General features: G+C 52.4%; 8 protein-coding genes across 8 annotated transcripts; 2 read left to right on the forward strand and 6 right to left on the reverse strand.

The window, feature by feature from the left end:
* Positions 1-741: 741 nt before the first annotated feature.
* BO88DRAFT_334269 (uncharacterized protein) lies at positions 742-2572 on the reverse strand (the record flags this gene model as incomplete). The annotated part of the gene is made up of 3 exons (XM_025702794.1): positions 742-1706; positions 1755-2407; positions 2547-2572. The coding sequence occupies 3 exons, from the start codon at positions 2570-2572 to the stop codon at positions 742-744; spliced, it is 1644 nt and encodes a 547-aa protein (XP_025566130.1).
* Positions 2573-3938: 1366 nt separating this feature from the next.
* On the reverse strand, positions 3939-4939 carry BO88DRAFT_402569 (J-type chaperone JAC1). Its single transcript, XM_025706132.1, has one exon. It carries the CDS (start codon positions 4867-4869, stop codon positions 4093-4095), a length of 777 nt encoding a protein of 258 aa, XP_025566131.1. The 5' UTR covers positions 4870-4939; the 3' UTR covers positions 3939-4092.
* Positions 4940-5312: 373 nt separating this feature from the next.
* Positions 5313-7353, reverse strand: BO88DRAFT_360199 (putative pre-mRNA splicing factor). Its single transcript, XM_025703844.1, has 3 exons — positions 7098-7353; positions 6959-6992; positions 5313-6878 (listed from the first exon to the last, which is right to left on the reverse strand). Exons 1-3 carry the CDS (start codon positions 7137-7139, stop codon positions 5371-5373), a joined length of 1584 nt encoding a protein of 527 aa, XP_025566132.1. The 5' UTR covers positions 7140-7353; the 3' UTR covers positions 5313-5370.
* Positions 7354-7763: 410 nt separating this feature from the next.
* On the forward strand, positions 7764-9457 carry ppmA (type 2C protein phosphatase PTC7). The gene has a single exon (XM_025701932.1). The coding sequence runs from the start codon at positions 8100-8102 to the stop codon at positions 9423-9425; it is 1326 nt and encodes a 441-aa protein (XP_025566133.1). The 5' UTR covers positions 7764-8099; the 3' UTR covers positions 9426-9457.
* Positions 9458-10675: 1218 nt separating this feature from the next.
* BO88DRAFT_333864 (PWWP domain protein) lies at positions 10676-12868 on the reverse strand (the record flags this gene model as incomplete). The annotated part of the gene is made up of 5 exons (XM_025702779.1): positions 10676-11340; positions 11396-11624; positions 11685-12060; positions 12126-12492; positions 12703-12868. The coding sequence occupies 5 exons, from the start codon at positions 12866-12868 to the stop codon at positions 10676-10678; spliced, it is 1803 nt and encodes a 600-aa protein (XP_025566134.1).
* A 2071-nt stretch (positions 12869-14939) lies between these two features.
* Positions 14940-16452, reverse strand: BO88DRAFT_423159 (phosphatase PAP2 family protein; the record flags this gene model as incomplete). Its single annotated transcript, XM_025708630.1, has 3 exons — positions 14940-15361; positions 15421-15955; positions 16060-16452. The coding sequence occupies 3 exons, from the start codon at positions 16450-16452 to the stop codon at positions 14940-14942; spliced, it is 1350 nt and encodes a 449-aa protein (XP_025566135.1).
* Positions 16453-17746: 1294 nt separating this feature from the next.
* Positions 17747-18991, reverse strand: BO88DRAFT_441900 (uncharacterized protein; the record flags this gene model as incomplete). The annotated part of the gene is made up of 7 exons (XM_025709919.1): positions 18746-18991; positions 18353-18659; positions 18203-18245; positions 18152-18168; positions 17975-18016; positions 17808-17906; positions 17747-17778 (listed from the first exon to the last, which is right to left on the reverse strand). Exons 1-7 carry the CDS (start codon positions 18812-18814, stop codon positions 17747-17749), a joined length of 609 nt encoding a protein of 202 aa, XP_025566136.1. The 5' UTR covers positions 18815-18991.
* A 1153-nt stretch (positions 18992-20144) lies between these two features.
* BO88DRAFT_333689 (coma-domain-containing protein) lies at positions 20145-24198 on the forward strand (the record flags this gene model as incomplete). Its single annotated transcript, XM_025702773.1, has 7 exons — positions 20145-20393; positions 20465-20502; positions 20559-20596; positions 20652-20731; positions 20793-20875; positions 20941-21432; positions 21885-24198. 7 exons carry the CDS (start codon positions 20145-20147, stop codon positions 24196-24198), a joined length of 3294 nt encoding a protein of 1097 aa, XP_025566137.1.
* Positions 24199-24213: the final 15 nt, after the last annotated feature.

Genomic DNA, 24213 nt, shown 5'->3' on the forward strand with positions numbered 1-24213 from the left:
ATGCCAAGCCAGTGGCGATGCACTTCCTCATTTTCCCCCCTGGAGTGCCTAGAGATGAAGCGCGAGTTTGATGGCCACTTTCTACTAGGATTCCGTCAAGGCGACGACATCGGCTGCAGATGATGTCCAACGCCCAGCTCTTCACGGCAACCCGGATCGGCTTCTGGACCCCCTGCAGATGGACGAAGGCCCGCAGTGACACGGCTAGAATTAGAACAACTACCCGATAACACAGCAGGGAAAGTAAAACGAGCGCTGCCCGCTGCAAGACACAGGTCAAATCTTAGGCAGACGAAGAATCTGGAACTCGCTTCGCGCGGCTTGGATCAACATGCAGAACCGCTAAACATGCACATGCAACCTGTCCCAAGACAATACAATACGCTATCAGGATACCTCATTGCGACGCAAACTCGGCTGTGCTTGTTATTACGCATCCACGATGGAGCCAGGGTAATTCATAGCAAATAATCATTCAACATCATATACACAAAAGGAAATTCGTTGTTGGCAGTGGGAACGATGAGCGCATAAACTTTGAAACAGACTCCATACACTTATCTGTCATCCCATACGCCAGGTCATGCATCTCATGCCATCTGTCGTGCGTTGTGGTTTTTCTGTGGTCGTGCGTATCTGGATATACATGTAGGAAGGATGGTTGGAGTTTTCTTGAAAGAATCGTATCGAAAGAAAGAGAAGAAGAAACGAGTGGAGAGATCAGATGCAGTGCAAGGGCATTCACATCATCATCCGATACACCAGGTCCGAAGCAAGCTCGGTGGTGGTGTCCAGCAAGGCACGGAAGCCCCGCGCTGAAGGCTTCAATGGCTTGCTCGACGGAGATACAAGATCACTCTCTACTGGTGGAGAGTAGGCCGCCAAATCACGCACCTTGCAGGCAGCAAAGTGCACGACCAGCTTCCGTAGCTCGTTATCCCGCAGCTGTGTAGCGGACGTGGGGGTGATCGGCTCTAGACGAGTAGTCTTGGTGTACGTGTAGTGCAGGAGATCAAGGACCTTTCTGGCCTTGGTGGTGTTAAGGCTATGCTGCTCCTCGTCTTCACTCTCGATGCTCGATTCCGCGAATCCCAGGTACAGCAGGTCACGATGGAGCTTGCGGAGACAAAGCTGGGCCAGCGCAGGGATCAAGTATCGGGTCGCAAAGACGTACAGCTTGGCATGGAAGACCAGGTATGGCAGCTCAAACGGGGACCGAGCAGACATGACGCTTGGAGGCCTCGTCACGGAGCAAGAGCGGGGGTCGACGTAGTCGATGGCTGAGAACTCGTCCCAGAGACTGGTTCCTTTCTCGTTCATCCGAGAGTACTGCTGCCTGGCGAAGGAGGTGTCGATCATTGGACCCGTCTGTCGTCTGGCCGTGACTCCCTGGTGCTCTTTAGACTCTTCCCTCTCCTTCTGCTGTGTCTCTTCCTTCTGGTCTTTGTTGTCCTCTTTGCTGGGGGCGTCTGCCCCATCTTCTGGAGGCGTGGGCGCAGTGTGCTCCCAGCTCTCCGTGGGCGATGAGGCCGCAGGCGCAGTATCAGCTGGCTCCGGAGCAGGAGGTGCCTCTACAGTCTCAGGAGCTGGAGTGGCATCCTCAGACACTGCGTTTGTTTCAGAAGCAGGATTGGCGGCTTCCTCTTCCGGCTTCGAGTTCGAGGGGGGTGGCGTGGATGGAGGTGTCAAGTTGGGCGCGGCTTCCTCTGCGGCCGCTCCCTTCTTCTTTTTCTTGTCCTTCTTACTCTTTTTACCTTTCTTTCCCTTGGATGCATCATCTCCAATGGCGTCCCATCCATCGCCATCATTCTGCTCCGCTGCGGGAGTGGGAGGAGGCTGCTCGCTTGCCTCTTTTGTCGCAGGCGCTGGTTCTTGAGGCTCATCATCCGCAATGGCACACTCCCAGTCGTCATCCTTGCCCGGGAAACTGTGCTCCACTACAGCGGGCCTGTGCTCTTCGTCCGGACGACTCCACCCATCGTCGAGAGACTTTTCGTGGTCGTCCCCATGGGGTTGGTCTACCGGTCGACCAGGGGGTGTCGGGGCCCGCGGAGGAATGGCTGCTGGGCTGGAAGGATCGTTGGAGAAAACGCCGCGAAACGGATTGTTCACGGCCTGCTCCTCACGGTCCTCTTCGCGCGACCCCGGGGGTGGCACACGGTAGTCGCCGGTATAGGCGTACTCGCAGAAGGCGACGAAAGTTTCGACGTCATACTCTTCCAGAACAGCGATGTGGTGCTTTGACTCGCGGGTCTCCCCACTGTTCATGAGATGGTCGAGTGGCTGGGAGACATGACGGGCGAGGCCGGACTGGATGGTAAGCTTGGTGTGGTTGGGGCCGACCAGAAAAGTAAATGGCGGTGAATGGACGATGCTGTATCCATCCAGAGCGTGGTCAGTGGCAGCACTGTGGTGGTTGGCATGAAGCAGAGATAGAAGGAAAGAAAAGAATCAAGCGCAGAAGCCGGACAAAATGGTGTGAGTCATTCGAGAGATCGCAATGGCTAGAGTCCCAATTCTGGTTATGATTGAAGGTTTGCACTCACCTACTAAAGTCCCGATCAGACTCCATTGGCGAAATCTGTTGCGTTCCTTGCGACTACAACAAGAATTGACTTGAAAGCAAAAAAAGGGCCGACAGACAAACGGACTCAGAATGCGATTAATATATGCGATCCTCCAATACTCCTGACTGTCCGCCGAGCTCTCCACTCATACATGCGCCCTGGAAATTTTCCCCTCCGGGTGTCTAGTCCCTACGCCAAAGCAGCTATAGGCGCAGGAGCCGACTAACTGGGTCAAGGCAGTCTGCTACGTGTGCATCGCTAACGGGTTTCGGAGTGGGTTGACCGCCAGCTTTTGCGATGCCAACCAACGGCCCGTTCAGTTCGTCTTATCGCGACCACCAGGTGATGCATGGGCGTCGCTAGCCAGAGATCAGCGTCGTCGGACTGGCTGAATCTTGTAGCAATATCCCCTATCCCTGAGTGTAACATATGTATCCTGCACGGGCTGCAGTAGAGGGGAATTCATAGATTGGTGTTGGGAAATCGCCCGTTAATCCTCATGCCCAACCAGATGCTCGCTCTCAATGCAACAACATCTCACACGAGACAGAATCTGCTCTCCAGCGGCAATGAAACCAACCATAGGAGTCACAGGATGGCTGGGATGGTTCGCATTCCCCACTAACGAGGCCAATCCTTGCCCATGTGCAGGAGTGGGTGTTGTATTGCTGGTTCCAGTCATATTGTTGCCCGATGGGAAGCCTTTTTCATCCCAGCCTCTTAGGGACCCAACGGCGGTCAGCTCATTGGTGTAGAAGTTCAATTGCGGTGGTGGGGGTGGTTGGAGTGCATGGTCAAGTGACTATTTTTGTCCTTCTTATTAATTGAAAAATTTCCATGGAATTATGGTTGGCAGGTTCATTGAACTATCCAAGTGTGCTGATGAATCCAATATTGAATGTTGAAAGTTCAATCTTTTAAAAACGGGTAACTACTAAGTAGCAATGCGGAAGCGTGCCCTAATCCGCAACACCGGGAACTTCCTACACTCTACAGCATCATAAAAATATATAATCGTGTTTCAAGTCAATGCAATTGAAAACGGAAAATAAAAAATCACTATAAAAAGGTCACAACTGTGGACCCTCGCGGAAAATATCCACCATGAACTGAACTAGATAAGTACAATCAGTAAGTAGTTAACTAGTTAGTCCCTTGCTGAAGTGACAGCTAGAGACTCCACTGACAGCACGTTGACCACAAGTACGGATAGATGAACTACTATACTATAGCTGCTTAACAACTCACAAAATATGACTGACGATGGTGTCCATTCAGCGTCGTGGTATTTCATATTAGCATCATGTTTTTCTCCCATTGAGTAGTTTAGAGACCCATGCTTTATGTAATAGAAAAGAATATAAATCAAGAGTGGAAAAGATTGATTGCGCCCTCATCATTCTATCATCAAACCTCTATACTAGTATCACATAGATAATCATGGTATCTCTATACATCCAAAACCCCCCAAATATCATACATAACACACCATCCCCCCCAAATCCCATTCTTCCAGACCACCCATCTAATGAACCAACCTAATCTCCCTACACCCCGGCTCCCACTCCCTCAACCCCTCACCCACACTATACCAAAACCTCAACTTAACACACTCCCTCCTCGCCAACTCAACATCCCCATTATCAAACGCCTCCCCAAGAACCCTCACACACTCCTCCACCCTCCCCTGATTCTCCACCTTCAACTCATTAATCTTCTGCTCCGCAGCCGCAGCATCCTCCCCGGAATCCGTCACCTCCTCAATCGTCTCCTGCACCTCCATGACCTCCATCAACGTCTCCGCATCCAACGCATGCTTCGATGCCCCATCCTCCGCCGTGACATCTATCCCGTGCATCTCGCGCAGGAGGTACTGCGCCCGTTGCAGCGGGTCCAGCAGGGTGCGGTATGCTTCGTTGATGCGCGCTGATAGCGCCTCCGCTTGTTGCTTTTGGGGACCCTGTGGGTATTTGTCTGGGTGGATGAGGGATTGCCAGCGGAGGAATTCGCGGCGGAGGTCGGCGGTGGGGATGTCGAAGGGGGAGGAGGGCGGTGGGCCGGCGGGAAGGGTTTGTTTGAAGATTGTGTAGTGGTTGGTTATGTCGGGGGTGGTGTCGGTGGCTGTTGTGGAGGCGAGGCGGAAGGTATTGATTGTTGGTGTTGGTGATGATGGTGATGATGATGATAGTAGAGATGATGGATGCTGTTGGTGTAGGTAGGAGGTGTGCGGGGATGCGGGTGTGCGGGCTTGGAGAATGCCTGTGCGGGCGAGCCGCGATGCAAGGCGGCTGTTTCGTAGCATTGTGTGCTTCGTAAGGGTTGCTGTGAGGTGTCCTGGTTTCGGTGGACTGTGGTAGTTGTTGGAAAGATGATGCTCGGACTCGGAGATGGCGGTTGTTGATGGATTGTCGGATTTGCCTCGGATTTGTTAGGGCGGTGTGTGGAAATTTCTGGCAGAATGGGGTGGCGGTTGCATGAGGGTCATGTGATATGATGTATGACGTTCACCGCTTTCTATTTGAGATAAGAAACGATGGGATAAGTCCTGTCTCACCATGTCACACTCCATGAACATAGTTAAAAATACAAGACGATGAGATATTGTAAAGCTAGGTTTGATACTGAATAGCGTGGTGAAGATATATTACCAATGAACGATGTATATTCCTTATAAGTCTGGGGCGTGAATCGGATGCTACGCTACAGTGACGAATTGCCTCATCTTCACAGCTGTACTTACGGACTTCACAAGGTGCAATTCATGGGCAGTCATTATCACTTGATTTTCTATAGTACATGTACATCATTCAACTCCCCAGAGCTTCACCGTCCGGTCATGTCCACAACTGGCAATCCACTGGGCATCGGCGCTGATGTCGGTGCTGAGGACATTGCCTGCATGTCCACTCAACGTCTTCACCAACGACCAGTCATCCGCGCTAAAGATATTCACGTTCTTGTCAAAGCCACTGCTCACAAAGAAGGTGCCTGACTTCTTGGGCTGCACAGGCGCCGGCGCTTCATCCGTTGGTGTGGCCCCGTCAACGTCCATGCGGCCCTCCGCAGAGGGAAGGAATGAGTCTGCCTCCGCGCCCTTGTACCATCGGAGATCGGACACCACGCTCTTATGCGCTCCAATGCCACCGCTATTCCGAACTTGACGCAAGTCCCAGCACTTAACCCAGCCATCGCCCGAACCGGACAGCACTCGGTAACCATCCACGCCCCAATCCATTCCAAAGATCTCCCGAATATGCCCCTCCAGAATCATAACCGTGCGGCCAGTCCGGAGATCCCAGATCCGGCCGATGCTGTCCAATCCGCCACTCGCCAGGAGCGAGCCGTCATTGTTGAATGCGACTGTGTACACCTCACGGGAATGTCCTTCTTGCAACAAGAGCTCGGCCGTAGTTTCGACGTCCCACAGCCGCCAGGTGGTATCGTAAGAAGCAGAGGCAACATATCGGCCGGATGGGTGAAATTCTGTTCGGCAGACACGACCGCTGTGGCCAGATAGCGTCGCCAAGGGCTGATCCTTGTCTAGAGACCACAGGCGGACATTTCCTTCACCTCCTCCCGACACCAGATTCACCGTTGACTCCGACACATTCGACGTAGGCAGCGTAGCTCCGGGAAACCATGAAAGCCCACCGACCCGATCATTATGTGCCTGGAGTGACAGCTTCTCTTCAAGGTTAGGCACTGTAAGCAAGCGAATGCCACCGCCCCAGTTACCGGTTGCAATAGTTTGCCCGTCGGGAGAGAATCGACAGATACTGACGGGGCGGTCGCCCGCAATCTGGGACCCATACAGATCGAAGTTGTGTAGCTTTTCCTTGATCGCCTTCCGATGCTTGATATGCGTCCGTAGAGGTATGGTCGATTCCTCCTTCAGTCGGGCCACACGCGCCTTTGCGCGAGGTAACGAGAAACGTGCAATGTCCTTCCGGGCCTGCAAGAGCTCATTGGTGCCCTCCGTATAAAATTCCTCCTGCTGCTCTGCCTCCTCTTCATCGCCTTCACCCATGGCCTCCATCATTTCCACATCGCCCTCTGCCGCGGCCGCTTCCTGTCGTTCTGCCAGATCGGTCAACAATTCCCGCAGTCGGTCTCTTCGATCTGCAGGGCCTTCTCCAAACAATGTAATCGGTTCGCCCAGTTCGCGTAGTCGTGCGCGCACCCGGCCATCATCCGTCGGGACGGCCATGGCTGCGGCTCTTCGCTTCCTTTCAAACTGTGACAAGATGGCTGACGCTCTTTCGGCGGGAATGCCCGCTGCGGCGGAGGGGAGGTCATAATTGCGGTCGACGGCTAAACAAATTGGTGATAAGCAAAGGGTACATCATAGATGACATGGCGACATAGGATTTTGATAGAGGCGCAATACTTACGGATGTTCGCCAAGTCAATGCCCATGTCCGTGTCCTGGAAACGACGTCAGTATATGCAATGTCAACAGAGGAATCTTCCGGCGCTATTCTATAGAAGCGCCAGGAAAATAAACAGATAATGATGAAGAGGATTGCCCACCTCAGCTTCCTCCACGTACGCCTGTCTCGACGGGTGCATCATGATGGGCGCAGTGGGTGGGGGGTGCGCAGATACTCCGACAGTTTGGATCCGACACGAACAGTCACGGTTGATTCGAATGGGATCGGAGATTGAAACGGTTATCCAAAAGAGATCCGTCCAGACGCGCGATATTATAGAGAAGCTGGAACAGAATGGGGGATTGGTATCAGGTAAGATGTAGGAGTGGAAAGACAAGCGGAGGCCGAAAAGCAACAAAACGGCGGCACTTTTGCTTTCCTTCCTTTCTCGGATTTCTTCTGGCAGCCCGAAAAAGGCGGCATCCACCATTCGATCGCAACTTCCCTCGCCTCTCTCGTGACTGTTCTTTCCTCTTTTTTGTTCTGTTCTGGCCGTCTGCCTTACACGGTGACACTAGCATGCACGATGACGACCACCTTTTCAACTCTCTATTACCCAACTCAGCGGTGTGCTGAATCGGTGAGTTTAATCAAGTCCATGGTTTTACTCTGGAGCTGCTCCGCGCCCGGAGTATCTACGCTCTTTCCTCTCCTCCATATGCCTCTCAGCATCCCCTCTGCCTTCCTACGTCGATTTCTCTTTCCTTTCTCCGATCAGGCAAGCAACCAGGAACTAATCAGCGACCAGCCTAAACAATTCGCCGATCTGCTTATCCGGAATTCCTCTTACTCCTCGATGCTCGCGGAGGCGGTCGATGACGCCAGGCGGTCGGGAGTCCCGTCGGGCCCAGCAACCTGAAATTTCCAGCTTGGATCGCCTCGTCTCTCCCCTTCGCCTGGCCTCACATAATCCCCGACTTTTTTTTCTCTTTGATAAGCCGGCCATTTTTGGCCCTGTCGTGACCTCTCCACTCTTTCAATTCCCTGGCGGCTGTCTCGCTCGCCATTTCGCATGCTCCCCCGGTCTCCCTGCTCCATCCCGACTACTTCCTGTTCCTGCTGGCACAGACAGGATTCAAGGTGACGATCCGGTCCTTCGCTGATGATCGCACTGGCGTCTTCCGGTAGAGCCTGCAGTGCAGCCTGCAGTAGCCTACACGCCGTTGTTAGGGACGGCTTCTTGGCCTCTGTCTCGGCTCCGAAATCCTCTGGCCTCCGATACCCCCTCGTCTCCTCCCTCGCCTCAACATCTCGTTCCCCGCGATTCTCCCGCCGTGCTTTTCATTCCACGTCGCCGTTAGACTCGGCGACTCCGCGAATCTCATATCGCGTCGCCGCGTCCTCTTCCGGTAAAGGACGCCGGTTCCATCCGGCCAAAAACACCTATAACTTCACCCCCGACCTCCACGAAGCCATTGGGGTCGCAACAGACACAGAGAACAAGGCGCTCCGGCGAAAGAGGAGGCCTGATAGTGGTGAAGATGCGTTCTTCGTGAGCAGAGTCGGCCGAAAGGACTCTGGCGCAGTAGCCTTTGGAGTCGCCGATGGCGTGGGCGGCTGGGCTGAGTCGCGCGTCGATCCAGCAGACTTCTCGCATGCGCTATGTGGCTATATGGCTCAGTCGGCCATATCCTGGGAGTCGCCCGTTGAAGAATTACGGCCAAAGAACCTCCTTCAGACCGGATACGACCAGGTCGTAGCAGATGAGACGATCCGAGCCGGAGGCAGCACCGCGTCAGTCGGCGTGGCATATCCAGACGGACGAATTGAGCTGGCCAACCTGGGCGACTCGGGCTCTGTTCTTCTTCGCCTTGCGGCCGTCCACCATTACACCGTCCCGCAAACCCACGGGTTCAATACCCCGTACCAACTCAGCATCATTCCGCCGCGCATGCGCGCTCAGGCGTCCATCTTTGGCGGCGCCTTTCTCGAGGACTTCCCGCGCGACGCGGCCGTCACCAACCTCCACATGCAACACGGCGATGTCCTCATCCTAGCCACTGACGGTGTTTTCGACAACCTCAACAATCAAGACATGCTCAAGCTCGTCACGAGTCGCATGGTACTCACGGGCGCCTGGACTGCCGATCCCGACGCTGGCATCCGTCCCTCGGAGGATCTCAAACAACTAACCAGCCCAGAGGGTCTGTCTTCTCTCCTTCCCACGCCATCTTCTTCACCCTCCTCCGACCCCGACTCTCCGAAATCATCCTCCCCCAACACGCGCCAGCAGACCTACACCCTTCAGTCCCTCATCGCCGTCACGATCGCCGGCGAGGCCAAACTGGCCAGCATGGACATGCGTCGTGACGGACCCTTCGCCAAGGAAGCCCAGCGCTACTACCCCGGTGACTGGTACCGCGGCGGAAAAGTCGACGATATCAGTGTGGTGGCCGTTGTTGCCGTGGACGAGGGATACTCAGGGTGATGAGAGGTGTTTCTGCAAAAGCGAGGCTTGTCAGCCTCCCGTATAATATTTCTTTCTTTTCTTCTACTGGACTTTTGTTTCATGAACGACTTCCATGCACATGCACATGCATGCATTTTCATGCCGATACCTATACCTACACACCTCTTCTATACCTACACTTCCTGCTTGGATTATGTCATTCCTATATACACACACAGTGATACACTGTTGTACCTTTCCTTTCCCATTTCTTTCTCCGGCGATCATCAGGTATACTTTTCTTTTCCTTATTGGTCTCGGTTCAGGGCATATATATTGGTTAAAAAACAGGTAGAGACGGATGAAAACAAGGTATAGAACTTTATTATTATTGATAGACTTGACAAGTGAAACTTCATACCAGATATTTTTACTTAGAGGAGAGTAATACATAAAATACTGAGTACTCAGTTATGACATAAGCCCTTAGATAGATGAATAGATAAATAAAATAACTACTTAACCCCGCATCCATCCCACACAGCACAACGGGGGAAAGCAAGGGGAAAAAAAGCAAAACAAAGAACATGAACAAGCACGATGAGTATACAATTTCGATTCATCTTTTCGCAAAGCTGAAAACAACAAAGAATAATAACATCAACAACAGCAGCAGTAGCAGCAGTAAAACCTGGTAATTAAGCATCGATGATATAACCTCCCTCTTTTCAATATTAAAAAGAAAGCAGAAGCAGGGCGGGAAAGTTTCGAGTGGGTGAGTGGGTTAGAGGTAAATTCAAGGAAAGAGTAAGTAAGAGTCTTTCTTCTTGCTTGTCAATCAATCCCTACTCGTGGAATCGGGCATACTGGGTATTGGTGTTGGTGTTGATCATTTTGAGGTCCGGAGAGGGGGAATATGCATCTCGTTCTCCACTCCACTCCACTATCAATTAAGAAAGATGGACATGGATGATGGATGTACATATGGTACTCCGTAGTGGGCAAAAGAGATGATGGTGAAAGCTTTCCCATGATAAAAGATAAGGGCGTTTTCAACGACGCTTGCATGTATTTGACTTTTTTCCAGCTTCGTGAATTTGATTCCAAGAGTAAGGAGAAGAGAAAGAAGAAATGGGGGATTTGGATGGATTGGATAGTAAGAAAAGAAAAAAACAAGACAACGCAGAGAGGAGTCACAGCACAGAGGCCCATAAACTAAGGCAAGTAAACAAAACGCCACAATCAATGTGGGTGGTAACAACGGCAAACAATTTCCATCAGCATCACATTTATGCTGCTGTCTCCACCGGCTTGTCTTCCGTCTTCTCATTATCAGCCTTCTCCTCTGTCTTCTCAGCATCGGCCTTTTCCTCCGTCGCCTTGCCCTCGGTTGGCTTCTCTTCGCTAGACTTCTCCGCTACCTTCTCCGTCGTAGCCTCTTCGGTCTTGGGAGCTTCCTTCTCAGCCTCCTCCGTAGCCGGCTCAGGGGCCTCTGGCTTCTCTGCTGCATCGGCATCAGGCATCGGCTCATCCTGCGGCTCCGCAGTGTCAGCCTTGCTCTCCTTGGTATCATCCTCCTTCTCGTTCTCGGTATCACCCTTAGCCGGTGTCTCAACGCTGCTCTCCTTGTGGACACCGTTGGCCTTGGGCTTGTCTCCCTTCTCCTTGTCATCCGAGGGTCCGGTGGCATCCGCATCCAGCAAGTTCTTCCACTTGGACAGAATGCTCATCGCACGGGCCCGGAACTGGAATTCCTCGTCGCGAGGGATGGAGCTGAGCTTGACGATCATCTTCAAAACCTTGTTGATCTTCGTGGCACGAATAATGGAGACTTCAAGGTCCGCGTGCTTTTCAAGTTTGCCGAAGAAGTTGGACATTTGAGTCATTTCTTCCTCCTTGGGTGGCTGGTCGCGAGAAATGAATCCCTTCTGAAGCTTGTGACGGATGAAGAGAACTAGTCATCATTAGCATAACACGTTCCTAGGCAACCAGATTGATTCCACACATACTCTCTTTCTCCTTCTTGTCCTTGGCTTCCTCCTGAGTCAGCTTCTTCTCGGGCTCCTTGGATTCCGCGCGAGACTCCTCTCCATCATCACTAGCAGCAGCCTTAGCGGCCTTCTTGCTGCTTGCGGTTTGCTTGCCCTTGGAAGCAGGGGCCTTCTTTCCAGATTCACTGGCCGGAGTCTTGGGGGTAGTCAACTTCAATTTCGTGGTGGTTTTGGGAGTCTTCGCAGGCTAGACGGGAATAAGTCAGCTCCACAGTCACCCAAGTTCAGCATGACGGCTCTCTCCTACCTTCTCATCGCTCTGGGCCTCAGAGTCGTTGTCCTTCTTGCGCTTCTTGGTGCTCTTGGGCTTCTTCGTCTCCTCATCAGCATCGTCCATGTCGACATCTTCGTCATCGACCACGTCCATGCTCTTGCGCTTGTTCTTCTTGGCCTCACGCTCTGCCTTGGCGGCGGCCTTGGCAGCTGCCTGGGCCTCCCTTTCTTCGATCTCCTGCTCCAGAGCACGCTGGTGATCTGCCAGCAGGTCCTTGAAGTGCTGAAGGTCATGGCCCTCAGCACCCACAGCATACGCAGCCAAGAGAGTTTTCGACTTGCCCTTCTCCGACACCTCCTTGCAGCCAGCAGCATCGATAGGGGTCAGATCGGTGTTGGGGATCCACGCGCTATGGTCTTCGTTAACCAAATCGATGTCGCAAGCTTCATCCAAGCTCAATGTAGTGTTACTCACAATTCGTTCGTCTCAAAGAACATAACTGGGAAGGTCCGCTCGTGAGCGCGTTTGCCGCCATCGGCGTAGTCCTCCCTGTAGGTTCCGTCGGGGCGCTGAGCCGTCACGGGACGCGTGTTCAACAGAGTTTGAGGGAGCATTTCCTCGTCGCAGATGATGGAGGGCCATGGGGGAAAGCTCCTGAGACGCGCCAGGTAGTACTCGCCGGGCTGTGCGTTCAAATGTGTGGTACGGATCTGGGACTTCTTTCTGCTCAGCTTAGACTTGTGCTCGGGCACGGTGCCAGTCGATTTCCGCTTCGCGGCGCCAGACTTCTTAGCGGATGCGGGTGTTCCGTTGGCCTCCGATGCTGGTGCGGCTTCGGGCTCTGCAGGCGCGGCCGCACTCTCATCGGACTTCTTCGCGTCGGTAGACTCGGCGGGTGCGCTCGATTCCTCGGCCTCTGCTGGGGCGGGCTCTTTCTTCTCCTCTTCAGTGGCAGTTTCGGTCGCTATTAAGCACGGGGCGGGTGATATTAGCGAGCGCCACTAGGCAAGACCGCGACGAGAGAATAGGGCGTGGTGTTGGGGTAGCTTACCAGATGGCTTGTCCTCAGGACCATTGGTCTGCTGCTCTTCCTTCTCCTTGGAAGGCTCTTGCGCAGTCTCAGCAGCAGCGGGCTGGGCATCAGAGGGAGCGCGTTCGACGGACGACTCACCGGCGTCGGGGGCGGGCGCCGAGGCAGCAGGGGTATCCTCGGCCATGATGCGCAACCGGGAGTCGGAAATTAATCAGGAGGGGGGAATGAAAGGAGGATGCGAAGGAGAAGAGGATAGACGAATCCTTCTGATGAGAAGAAGGTTTGGGTGGGGGGAAGGTTCGAGGGGAAGGGTAATGCGGTGGAAGGAGGAGGAGGAGGAGAGTGAGAGAGAGAGTTGAGAGCGAGCGAGCGAGAGGTGGTGGTGGAGAAGGTCGCGACGCCGGGAGGCGGGAAGTCGACAACGCGTTGCACTTCTTGGGGTGGGAAAGCAAAGCGGCGCTGCGCCCAGTCCGTAAATGACGCAAACGCTTCAACGACAAGACACAAATTGATCAATGTCAACCACCACAACTGGTCTTGACAAGTAACACTGGCTTTCTGGAGTTGTCCTCAATAACCCTTGTATTAGCGACTGGGCAGGAGGGGGATCCTATCACGGCAGACCGCTGTGTCGTGTCTCGGAGCGCTTGTGGCAACTGTAAGACAGAGCTTCCAATAGGGGGGTCGTTGCTGAGAAGCGTGGCGTTTCTCCCAAACGTAGAATCGATGGGTGAATCCGATCAAGTCCCCTTCAAAAACACGGCAATACAGGGACGCCTGTGGTGATGAATGGATGGATGATGGTGATAGCTGCTAATGGGCCGTGACGCGAAAACTCCCCGACGATTGACGATCCTCCAGCAGCCGGAAACGCGAAGTCGCTGCTGCTGCACCACAACGACACGGAGCTTTCAAAAGCAGGAAAGAAACAGCCAAGGGGCTATTCGGAAATTGGCGACAGTAGAATCGTCGTGATGAACATCCACGGATGAACCGCAGTCTGCTCGTCTGCTTGGATCACCGAGACAGCGAATAATATCACTGTCAATTCAAGAGATGTATAGGACTCAAAATAGAGTGCACACAAGTACTTCACGTTGAGACACAACCTGTTCACGGCTTTAGTATCTTCTCTGCAAAGGACATACAAATCGCAGACTCACCTGGAGCTAGCACTTCAGTCGCGCACCGCCGAATCCGATCACTAGTAGTTTGAGGATGTTGAGGAACACCAGAAACCCCGCGGTCGCAAGGATCTGCAAGATTCGGACGAGGAGTTGAAGGTAGGTGAACAAGCAAGTATATCGGAGTCAAATCTCACCCGGAATCGACACTGGATCTTGGAGAAGGTAGAGTCGACGGGTGAGGAGGAAGTAGGGGTGATGGTGAGAATGCGTCTGTAGTTGTTTGGTCGGGGGGAACAAGGCAACAAAAGGGAAAGACGGATGGTGACGCCAGGAGAAAGAGTTCCCTCGCTGGCTGCCAAACCAGCCATCCTAAATCTATATCCCCAGTACAACACTCAACTGACCTTTTGTTCCCCCACTTCCACATTGGGATTTTACAGGCTTATTCCGAGAGTCTTGCTCGTTCCATTGACTCCGTGCGTTAAAGGGCGGGACAATAAGCCTAGTAAAGTGTTCCCCATCTACAACACCCGTCCGGCACTTGTCGAGTCAGTCCCCACGCAAGTAACACTGACAATCAATACCTTGCCAATCCTTCTCGTCGTGTACTACAAGCAGAATTTTAAATGATCCCATCTGTTCCTTCTCTTCCCAGCCACCTGGAGGGTATCTTTCGTGTTATTCTGTTCTGACGTTCATTCATCCCATTCATCAACCCCCCGCTTTCCTGCTTCATTCGTCTTCTAGTTCTACTATATAGCAATCATCTTGATTTGCGCACGATGTTTGACTTACACAGGAAAAACTAAAAGTCATCCGAAACCCATTCATCAAGTTGAGGAGAGATAAAAATTAAATGCATTGTCTTTGATCAAAAGCAGGTCGCCATATACACAGTAGGGGGTGTTCGGAGCATATGGATGATCGAGGGAGAGTAGGCACGGACAGTAAGAATGAATAGTACGGCCCCAACGACCGACCGGCGGTACCATCAATGTAATTAATACAGATCAAGAGTCATGACAGGTTCATAAAAACGAGGTGAGAAGGCATTTCCAGAAGGGTATCATGCAAGTCCACGGTATATATGTAGGAAGACAAGCTACTCTCGAGGCAGCGCAAACTCGCTCACCAAGGAAGGGAAGTATGTTCAGGCAATCCCTCATCATCAGTCCACCCATCAGCCCCTTCGAATTCTTCCATTGCGGCCGGCACCGGTTTATGGATACGAAGAGCCCAGAGGAAGTAGTCTTCCAGGGGAAGCAGGTTCAGCAGGATGCCGTTGAATTTCCACCCAAGAGCACACACCGTGGCACCGGCCACGGCGTCCAGAATGAAATGGTTGGCAGTCGCGACAATGGCGGCCAGGATGACAAATGGATAAGCAAAGCCCATGGCCAGGCAGACGAGTCGGCGCCATGACGGAACCTGCAGCCCGACAGGGCCAATCGCGATGCGCGAGCGCCGACGATGATGTGGCGGCAGCGGTATGGTCATGATCGTGAGACCAATCATCAGAGAGTAGCCGAAATGCAAGGAGGGCATGGCGGCTGTGGGTGTTTTGGTCAGCGGTCTCCTCGCCCAGATGGTTCCCGGATTGAATACTCACCGTACTGGTTGCAGAAGCGGTTTTCGGTCCAAACGCTGCCTGCACCGTTGACGCCATGCACCGTATCCACAAATCCATAGCTACGACCCCGAGCTGCATCAGGACCCTGCGCGTCCTTGTCGCTCAACAGTCGAGGTGGCATGCAGGGCCACAAAGTAAACACCACGAACGCAAGCAGATTGCACACGGCAAGTGTTCGACGACGAGCTTGATAGAGGCGCGGGCCTGCGGGCGAGCCACTCATGAATCCACGAGGCTTGCCAGGCTGAGATTCATCGTATCGGTTTCTAGTGGTCGTGTAGTAGTAGAGCCAAACGAGGAAGGCAATGGTTCCCGGGATATGAATGAAGGAGTAGATCCAGTTTGTCCACATCATGAGTCTGGTGTGCCGGAGGAAGAACCGCTGTATAGGAACCTCCAAGAATAGTCCCAGCGCCTCTTCAACCTGTATCAGCTGTAGCGCATGTTTCCTCGCCACGTCGACGGTGCCTTCTTGCAGCGTAACGGCAGTAAAAGCTCGACCTAATTGGTATGTCTATGCCATAACATTAGCGATTGCCACATAGGACCTGGAAAGCAAGTAGTTGTTGTGGACTCGAGTAAAGCAAGTGTAGGGAACACAGGGTTCGAAAATCATACCCAGTACACTAACGCCCAGTACCAGCATTCGACTAAGAAAGGGAACTTGCGTAGGAGGCGACTAAGCAGGCGATCTTGGAAGACGATGGTGTTTGGAGAGGTGACCTCCAAGGTCGACGAAAAGATCCCCAACTGCCTCTTGCGCCACCGACTCTGGCCATCTTGTAAGAGTGCCGATGAAGATGAGGACAAGCGACGAGACAACAGGCCGTCCTTTGCGGTTGGTGTGGACAGTCCGGACTCTGTCGCATCCGGAGAGCTGCCACGTGAAGGGATGCTGGATCTGCGGCGGGTTCTGCGTGCAGGGAACGATCCTGTTGTTCGGTTGATCCAGGTACCTCCAAAGAGAAGGACGATGACCGTCAGAGGCTCGAGGAACGCTCCTACTCCCATGATGGTGTGACCTCCTCGGGGTGGAAAATAGACGCGCTATACCGGGGAGGAGAAGGAGGGAATAGTCGACTGTATTGGAAAGGGAAAGAAAATCAAGGGTGAGGATTAAGACTAATGAAGTACAAAAGACCAAGCAGCTCCAAGATTCCAAGCTGGAATGCTGCGGGGCAAGCTATAAAGAGTGAAGCACAGAGACACAAGGCTTGGTGGACAGCGAGAGCATCGTCAGGTTAGCAAAGCCAACCAGACAACAACAACAAACCGGTAGGAAGGAAGGGCGGGCTGAATTATCCCGCCTAATAGCTTGAATTAGTAGCAGTAGCGTGAAGTATTGCTCTCTGAGATGGGCAGCAGTGGGGGGCGGCACTTATGTACCTTACGCAGTGCAACCTAGTAGCAGATGGTACTAGTAGGAACTTGCTTGCGTCTTTGGGGGGGTGTGGGTATTAGTAGATAATCATTAGTTGATTAGTTATGAATTAGTTAGGTAGGTAAAGTAAGTAAGTCGTACGTAGGTACTAGGTAGGTACTACAGGGAGAGAGAGGGAGAGAGAGAGAGACAGAGAGAGGGTCTCAGCCCAGCCTGACCTGCTTGGCTGTAGAAATACTAGTCAAGTACCAAAAAAGCAGCAGGCATGTAACCAGTCGAAACCACCAACCCTGAGTGGGCAGCGAAAAAAATAAGGGATCGCTCCTCACTGGATTGGATGACATGGCTCTCCAGAGTGGGTTTCACCGGTTCTTCGGTGTCTGACTTGGTTGTGTTTGGCCAAATTAGGCCCCGTTAGCATCGCGTTTCCATGTCGTGATAATTAACACATGCTGGAGATCGGGCCAGCAAACCAAGGAACCACAACCACTACTTGGCTCAGAGAGAACGCCATCGTCGGAGCTTCCGGATGCCGAATCAAACAAAGCCATCCGTTTGGGGGAGGGGGAAAGGAGACGAACCTCTGGAAAGGGACGGCAGAAAGGGTCAAACATCCGCGTTCCAGTAATCATACCAATTAAATCTGACCTCCTATTTTGGACCTGGATGCTACTTTTCACCCTGTTAGAATGTCTATTAGTAACTTATTGGGGGGGGGAGGAGTATGGGTGAAGTCACAAAGAAAATTGCTTTGTCGGTATCACCCAATTAGGCCCATTAAGGTTTGTCAAAAAGGTCGAGGAAGATCCACGAACATGGGTCCTTGCTCCCACTTGCTGGGCCTTACTCTGTACTGGCGGTGACAGCAAAAAAAGTGACCTGCTAATACGGTGTAAGTATTTCATGGTTCAATGGTAAGAATCATTACCAGATTTGATCAGTCCGTCTCTCAGCCACTGCAGGGATCTGGCCGTCGCGACCAGACGATCCTCGTCACGACTAGTATTGTTACCACAACTATGTTCCCAGTCAGACCAGCTGGAGCTATTTCCATTGGCTGGAAACCCAATGTCAGCCGCATCCACTTCCCAGTTCGGTAATTACCTACCTACATCATGCTCGCAAGCTAGTAAGCTTACGGAAAGACGTCACATGAGTCAGCGGAATGTTGGCCAGGATGGGCAGGAAAGCACGCTGCACAAAAGACGGCACGAGAAAGTTTGCCGATAAATGGACGACGAAGGAGATGAAAATACTGAAGTATCAATTCATTCAGTCTATGTTGCCTATCTGTGAAGTGCTCAGATTACTTTGGATAGATGTACTTACTCCCCTCCCGACGAAGCCTAGTAGAGCCTTTACGTACTCGATCCCTAATACGATACGATGTAAATACTGGCCCTACAGGGTCGAGGCTTCCAGCCTTGTTCTCAGCCAGTCCACTTTCTTGCTTGGCGATCCCAGTGAGCGGAATCTAGACTAAGTAGATATTGATTACTTCGTTTCTGGTCCTGCTTTCTTTGTGGGAACCCCCCTGCTCTCCCCTTGGTTCCACGGTAAATTGTCCTTGCTCTCTACAACTCTTCATGACCCTTGTCGGGTGGAAACCCGAAACGCCTCCAGGACGTGCGATGACATCGTGACAGTCTTCCCCTGTATGTTTATCGAGCGCCTCAATTATCCGATCAGCGTTCGTATCTCTCCTAGAAACCCAAGATTCCGAAGCCACTCCCGTATCACTACTTTTAAAAACCAACTCAGACGTACAAAAAGCATCACGGCAGGTTCCCGACCTTAGTGTTAGCTTAACTACAGAGCTGGCGCATGATTTGCAACCCTTCCCGTCTCGACCACGGGATGATTTCCAAGGCAGGAGAAGTCCAGATGCATAAAAACCCGCATAAATCACATTATCCTTAGTACTATGGAGTAACGCCTAGCAACCAGGGACTTCGTATAGCTTCCGAGAGCTCCGCAGAGGTCGACAAACATCCGTTTCCGTGGTCCTAGTCTGTTCTCGTCTCATCCACTTAGTTCGACGGTTTGCCTTCCTGATCATCAATCCACCCTGTGAGTTGAAGCGGGGTTACCACGTTCCGTGCACCGAAATTGTCACTATTCTTAGTGATCCCACCCTCAGTCCTGCGAGACGGCTGGTGCGATCGCCCGTATACTTCACAAAAGGTGCAGAATATTGTAGGCAATCACTTTTTGTTTTCTATTTAAATATCTAGTATTGTGCACGTGCTCCAACGAGACTGTCCTCTGGAGTACTTGTAGGCAGACAGATAAGCAACCTACATGCAGTATACATGCGTTAGGTCTTTGAGTCTGTGTGACGGTCGCCTTTTTGTTGACCCAACCAAAGTTTCATTTTATTGACCAACCAGTAACTTTTCCGTCTTGTTGAGGTAAAAAACATGCGATTTACTACTATAGGGGGACTGAATATTATTATTGTTATCAATCATCCTCGTCGGCGATCGGAAGACTTCCGCTCCGTGCCAAGTGCCGACCCAAACCCCGCTTGCCTCCGAAGCTCCGTCGCCAATACTTTCCCTTCAAATGCGGCCCTGGAGAAACTCTACTGGGAGGATCCTGTATCCATGGACCCTCAATCGTTGTTGCTGAATCGGTGCCTAGGTGCTATGAAGCTTGACCCGAATACTAATCATTCTACCTCGGCGCGGGAAGATCGTTGGGTCCATACCGACCAAAGCACCGTCTACTTGCATGTGTGCTCCTCCTATCAAATGCCTAATAGGTGTTCTTGTGTCGATGGATATCAGTAACAGGATATTTTTGTTTTTTTTGACCTGATTACTCAAGCACTATCAATTAATTAAATGGATCATTAACTACTCAATATACAGGCTTACCGGATATATCAAATGACGTCATTTAAGCGTGCCTTTGCCATCCTGACTTCATCGCTATTCCCATTCATCCAACAAGTAGCAATGAATTTTGGCCAGTGAACACATAATACTGCTCAGGGGTACACAAAAGTTCCGCAATGGAGGGGAATAATGGGTTCTTATTGCTTATCGATCAGTGCCTTCTCCTAACTGTCAACCGGTAGGGACCAATGATTGTCACTGTCACCTCCACGTCTCAACGATGAGCTATCCTTTACGTCAGTCTTTTGTGACTCCTGACATGACCGGATCCAGGTTAACAGAGATGAACACATACTATAAGGAACCGAAGCCTCTGATGTGCTTGCACTATCCAGTATCAGTCTTAATGGAAATTCATACATAGTGTCTCAATTCACTCTGCTTGATACACCCTTATCCAGAGCATAATATCAGTCTACATAATGTTTTCAACACTATCCCGCGTTGCCCCAGCCCCGTCGAGGAACATCCTCCAGCATGCGTCGCCGCAGATTCCCAAAGTTGCCGCATTGACGGCGGCTTCGCGGGCGTTTTCTTCCACCCCTCCTAGTAAGAAAGAAGTCACATTGCTTCAAGACAAGAAAAATGGATTCGGATTTGCACGGTCGAATCCTCGACCTCCGAAGCCACGGACGAAGGGGGTCACCGAAATCAGAGGCCCATACTATACTGTATGCGATGTCACCGCACAGCCTGGCGAGAGTGCTCGCCCCTAAAGCAGAGAGCTGATCCGTAATCGTAGGTGATGGGTAAAAGATACTTGGCGGACGTGCTTGAGACGTGAGCAGTACCCACCACTTCTGCCACGGGACTGGGTTCTGATCAATGTTCAACAGGATGGGAACACATGTCGACGGCTTAAAGTTTGCAGGAGGTAAAGCTGCCGCTGAACTGGTGGGACAGGAGACAAATACTAAACCGCCTTCTAGGATCATTCTCTCTCTTTCCAGAGAAACCCCTAAGGGAACTGACTGACCTTGCTCATGACTACGGTGTCTATGTCTCGACCGTAAGGCTCTTGCTCGGAAGAGTTCGCCTGTATGGGCTTGCTAATAGTGGCTTCTTCATAGGGCGGATGGGCTGAACATCTACTCACTCACCCGGACGCGAATGCCGTCTTTGACAAATATCTTCGCAAGTGCAAGGACTTGGGGTACGGTTATTTTTATGCTCATGCTCGCTTGAAAACTAGCTCATCCAACTAATTTCCCTCGGCAGATTCGATGTGATTGAGCTCTCGTCCGGCTTCCTGTCCTTCCCTGAAGACGACTGGCTGCGACTCGTCGATAAGGTTCACTCGTACAAGCTAAAGGCGAAGCCCGAATTAGGGATCCAGTTCGGTGCTGGTGGTGACACTCCGGCATCTGGCTTGGAGGCGATTGGCACTTCCGACCCGGCCAAGCTGGTGAACATGGGGCGCAAGTTCCTCGACGCAGGTGTCGAGCGCCTGATGATCGAATCGGAAGGGATCACCGAGAATGTACAGTCATGGCGGACTGATGTGGTGTCCAAGATCATGAAGGAACTTCCCCCGGAGCGCGTCATGTTCGAGGCGGCAGATCCCAAAGTGTACAACTGGTATATCCGGGAGTTTGGTATTGATGTGAATCTGTTTGTGGATCATAGCCAGATTGTGCAGTTGTCATGCTTGCGCCATGGGATCTGGGGCACGGCTGATACCTGGGGCAAGATTGTATCGTTCCGGCCAGAGTAAACGGACCAACTCGGCCGTAGAGGGAGTGATGTGAGCCGTGCGGGTCATGCCATACATCGGAGGAAATGTACGAATGTAGTTATCAAGGCCGTAAATAGCCACTAGTCGCCAATAATGCCATCGATGGTTTGAAATCGAAGCAAGTTGCCCGATGAAGATCCATTATTCTTAGTCAGCACCGGCCCCCCAATTGGCGGCCCCGACTCAATCCGGGGAAAGCGGCCAAGCATCCCATCATCCTTCCGTTCTGGCCATCCTTCTCTGCTTGACTCGCCATCTGCCTGTGGGCATATCTTTGCCGTTCTGGCTCTCTCCCGTGTGCTAGAGAGATGTTCAATCCAACACTCGGCTAGTCAGCCTGGGTCTTGACACAAACCCCCCTCATCACCGGCCAGACCGACCCCGCGGTTTGCCCCTGCAGGCGGTCTGCACCTCTTCTCCTCGTCAGGTACATCATTTTGCGATTGTGGCTCGAGCGGATTTACGGGCCCGGATCATCAGACGCTATATCAGTTTCATGCACCATCATGCCTAAAGCTAATCCACCCCCTGGGGCCCGACTCCGCTGCAGACGCGCCTGCGATAGTTGCAAGCGGAGGAAACAAAAATGCAACGGCGAACAGCCATGCACGATCTGCATACAACGGCGCAAAGAGTCCGAATGTCACTTCTCCGACAAACCGGCGAGACTGCTCAAGCCGAATAGCAGCAGCTCCAAGGACACCATGCTTCTCAGCGAACGCTTAGTTCCGACCCCACAGCGTCAGACCGCCATGGACCGACTCTTGAACTCGCTCGAAGACCGGAGTGCCAATATGGAACAACAGGCTACGGATGACAAGGATGGGACGGCGCCCGTGCCCAAGGTGGCTAGGCTACTGCGTGATGGACAAGGCAAATTCATGTACGTTGGCGACTCCGCCAGCTTGTCATTTCTACAGAGCGTGCGGAGGATCGTGTCGACCTCGATTGGCCGATGCGAATTCACGGAGGACAACTCGCGTCATTCGATGCTGGAGGCGTTCCAGAGTGGCTCTACAACGCATACAGGGCCTTTGATATCGCCACCCAGCAACGAAGAGGCTCAGAGGCTCGCGCGCCAGTTTGTGCTTGCTACGAGCCCGCTGTTGGATCTGTTCGACCTTAATGAGTTTCACCCCCGGCTTGCGAATTGGGTTGAGAATCCGACGGGTGATGAAGACACTGTCAGTTCGATTTTCTATCTCGTGCTTGCGATTGGCGCGCAGGTGTCCGATATCAATCAAACCCTGGCTGAGCAGTACTTCGTCAGCGGCCGTCAATTGGCGTTTTCTGCCTTCACGGAAACCCCGAGTATATATACCATCCAGTCGTATGTTTTGATCTCAATGTACATGCTGGGAGCCTGTCGACGCAACGGAGCTTTTATGAATTTGGGAATTGCGCTTCGTGCCGCGTATGCGGTTGGAATTCACCGGAAAGACGCGAATGCGCTTTTCTGCACCCGGGAACGGCGGGCTCGAGAACGGGTGTGGAAGAGTCTTCGTATGATGGATCTGTACCTTTGTGCCTCCTTAGGACGTCCTCCTGCGACACTAGACTTTGACTATGATCTGCGTGAAGAGGGGATTTCGCCAGGGGAGCAACAGCGCCTTCACCCGGACGAGCAGTTGTCCATGACGGTGATCTCACTGTGCCGGATCTTCGAACGTATCCTGACCGAAGTCTATATGCGACAAGTCGTCTCGATTAACGTCGCAGAAACCATATCGAATCAACATCGAGCTTGGGTGCGCAATCTTCCAGTGTTTCTGCAGATGCAGACTGAGCGGCTGGATTCCAAGACGCTGGAAGGCACCTTGTCCGCTGCGCACATCTTTGGCTCATACTACTGGTCGATTATTCTTCTTACTCGGCCGTTCCTCATCTTCCGAGTGTCCCAATATGTGCGGAATAGGACTGAGGCAACAGGATCCTCCGACGGCAGGGCCAGTAACTCCCGCATTGCGTTATTTGCCGACGCATGTGTGTACTCTGCCTTGCGCGGACTCAACATCGTAGATGACCTTTCTCGCTACAACACCCTCCCACGCAGATTGCCATTCCTTATCAATTCCGTCTTCAACTCGGCCGTGGTGCTGGGAGCCGCTTTCTTTGCTGACTACGACAATTTGCTCCCGCTTGAGGAAGGCATGGACAAGGCGGAGAAATTCCTAGGCCTCTTCGTACCCCACGACCCACACGCATGTCGTTTCTTTCAAATCATCAAGTATCTTCGAGGCGCAGTGGCGGAGTATGTTCGTCGACGGAACCGCCATTGGATGGAGCGCCGCAGCCGACAAGTCGACCAGCTCTTCGGCCAAGTCGGGCCCGCCAAAGAAACTCCCATTGCCGAAACAAATACCCCGAGCAGTCATCGCGGAGAACCCACCGCTGTACCATCTCCTTTATCCCCCGACAAACTCACCGGAGCTTCTGCTTCTCAGCCGCCCGACCTAACTACAAGCACCACTACCGCCACTGGCCCAACCGACAGTGACATCTGGGATACGCTCTATGGCGCGCAAGGCGCCGACACGCTACCATACGACACCGCAATCTCCACCCTCACAACAACCGGAATTCCCATCGGCTGTTCCCCAGGCGGTACCATCCCTTCCGGTGGAATGCCTCCGGATGCTCCAGGGGCGCAAACGCCGCTCTCAGACGTGATCCTCCCGGATAATGGCCTGCTCTATATGGCCGAAGACCTTCCCGTATTTGGGATTTGGGGAGATGCCTGAAGCATCTTCTAGCTC

Source organism: Aspergillus vadensis (genome assembly GCF_003184925.1).
Source record: "Aspergillus vadensis CBS 113365 unplaced genomic scaffold BO88scaffold_4, whole genome shotgun sequence".
In the NCBI taxonomy this organism is placed as follows: domain Eukaryota; kingdom Fungi; phylum Ascomycota; class Eurotiomycetes; order Eurotiales; family Aspergillaceae; genus Aspergillus; species Aspergillus vadensis.

What these genes read in the sequence shown, in the direction of transcription:
- BO88DRAFT_360199 (XM_025703844.1), bottom strand. Translation starts at nt 7,139, where the DNA reads ATGATGCACCCGTCGAGACAGGCGTACGTGGAGGAAGCTGAG. An exon ending in CGTACGTGGAGGAAGCTGAG is followed by an intron (nt 6,993 to 7,097) that starts GTGGGCAATCCT and finishes CGTCGTTTCCAG; the next exon opens with GACACGGACATGGGCATTGA. An exon ending in CATTGACTTGGCGAACATCC is followed by an intron (nt 6,879 to 6,958) that starts GTAAGTATTGCG and finishes CAATTTGTTTAG; the next exon opens with CCGTCGACCGCAATTATGAC.
- ppmA (XM_025701932.1), top strand. Translation starts at nt 8,100, where the DNA reads ATGATCGCACTGGCGTCTTCCGGTAGAGCCTGCAGTGCAGCCTGCAGT.
- BO88DRAFT_402569 (XM_025706132.1), bottom strand. Translation starts at nt 4,869, where the DNA reads ATGCTACGAAACAGCCGCCTTGCATCGCGGCTCGCCCGCACAGGCATT.